General features: G+C 71.5%; 1 protein-coding gene across 1 annotated transcript in view; it reads left to right on the top strand.

Annotated features, from left to right (window-relative positions):
* Positions 1-698, top strand: part of LOC109514239 (neuronal tyrosine-phosphorylated phosphoinositide-3-kinase adapter 2-like) — a 5,417-nt gene that overhangs the window by 2,939 nt on the left and 1,780 nt on the right. Inside the window, 2 exon segments of the mRNA XM_019867167.1 lie at positions 95-191; positions 194-694. Of these exon segments, the coding sequence (XP_019722726.1) occupies positions 95-191; positions 194-694 (598 nt within the window).

Genomic DNA, 698 nt, shown 5'->3' on the forward strand with positions numbered 1-698 from the left:
ACGTGGCCGTTGTCTCGGCGACCCGCCCTCACGCGACCGCTCCCGTCGCCACGGGGTCGGCTCGGCCGTCGGGGTCGATCGCCGGCCCTCGCTCTCGGGCCGACGCGGTTCTCTTTCGCGCTCCGTCTTCGTCCTCCGCGACGCTCGGCCGATGCTTGTCTTGTGTGCTCGCAGTTCACTCCCACCTGTGCGGCGAGGACTGGAGGAGGACGCCTCCGCCCAAACCCAAGCGCAACCCCGACACGCAGCTCAGCTCCTCCTTCGACGAAGGCGGCGCGGGCGGCCGCGGCAAGGAGACGTCGCCCGGGCGCGGCCGCTCCCCGGCTCCCCGAGATGAGCCCGAGTCCGTTTACATCGAAATGGCCGCAAACGTGGCGGCGGAAAGTCGGGACGACCCGGACGAGTCGGTGTACGAGGAAATGAAATACTCGGAGTCGCGCGCGTCTCCGCGCCGCATCCCTCAGCCTTTTCCCAACCTCCTGACGCACCGGCCGCCGCTGCTGGTCTTCCCGCCCTTCCCGCCTCCGCGCTCGCCCAACTCGGACGAGTCGCCGCTGACCCCCGTGGACGTCACCCGACTGTCGATGGCGGGCAAGAGGGCGGGGCACCCCGGAGGCTCCAAAAGGGGCGCGGACCAAGAGGAGCGGCCGCCCGCTCGCAACGTCGCCCCTTCGGGCCGCTCCTCGGCGCCGCCGCTC

Source organism: Hippocampus comes, unplaced genomic scaffold, assembly GCF_001891065.2.
Source record: "Hippocampus comes isolate QL1 unplaced genomic scaffold, H_comes_QL1_v1.1 scaffold49, whole genome shotgun sequence".
NCBI classification, from domain to species: Eukaryota; Metazoa; Chordata; class Actinopteri; order Syngnathiformes; family Syngnathidae; genus Hippocampus; species Hippocampus comes.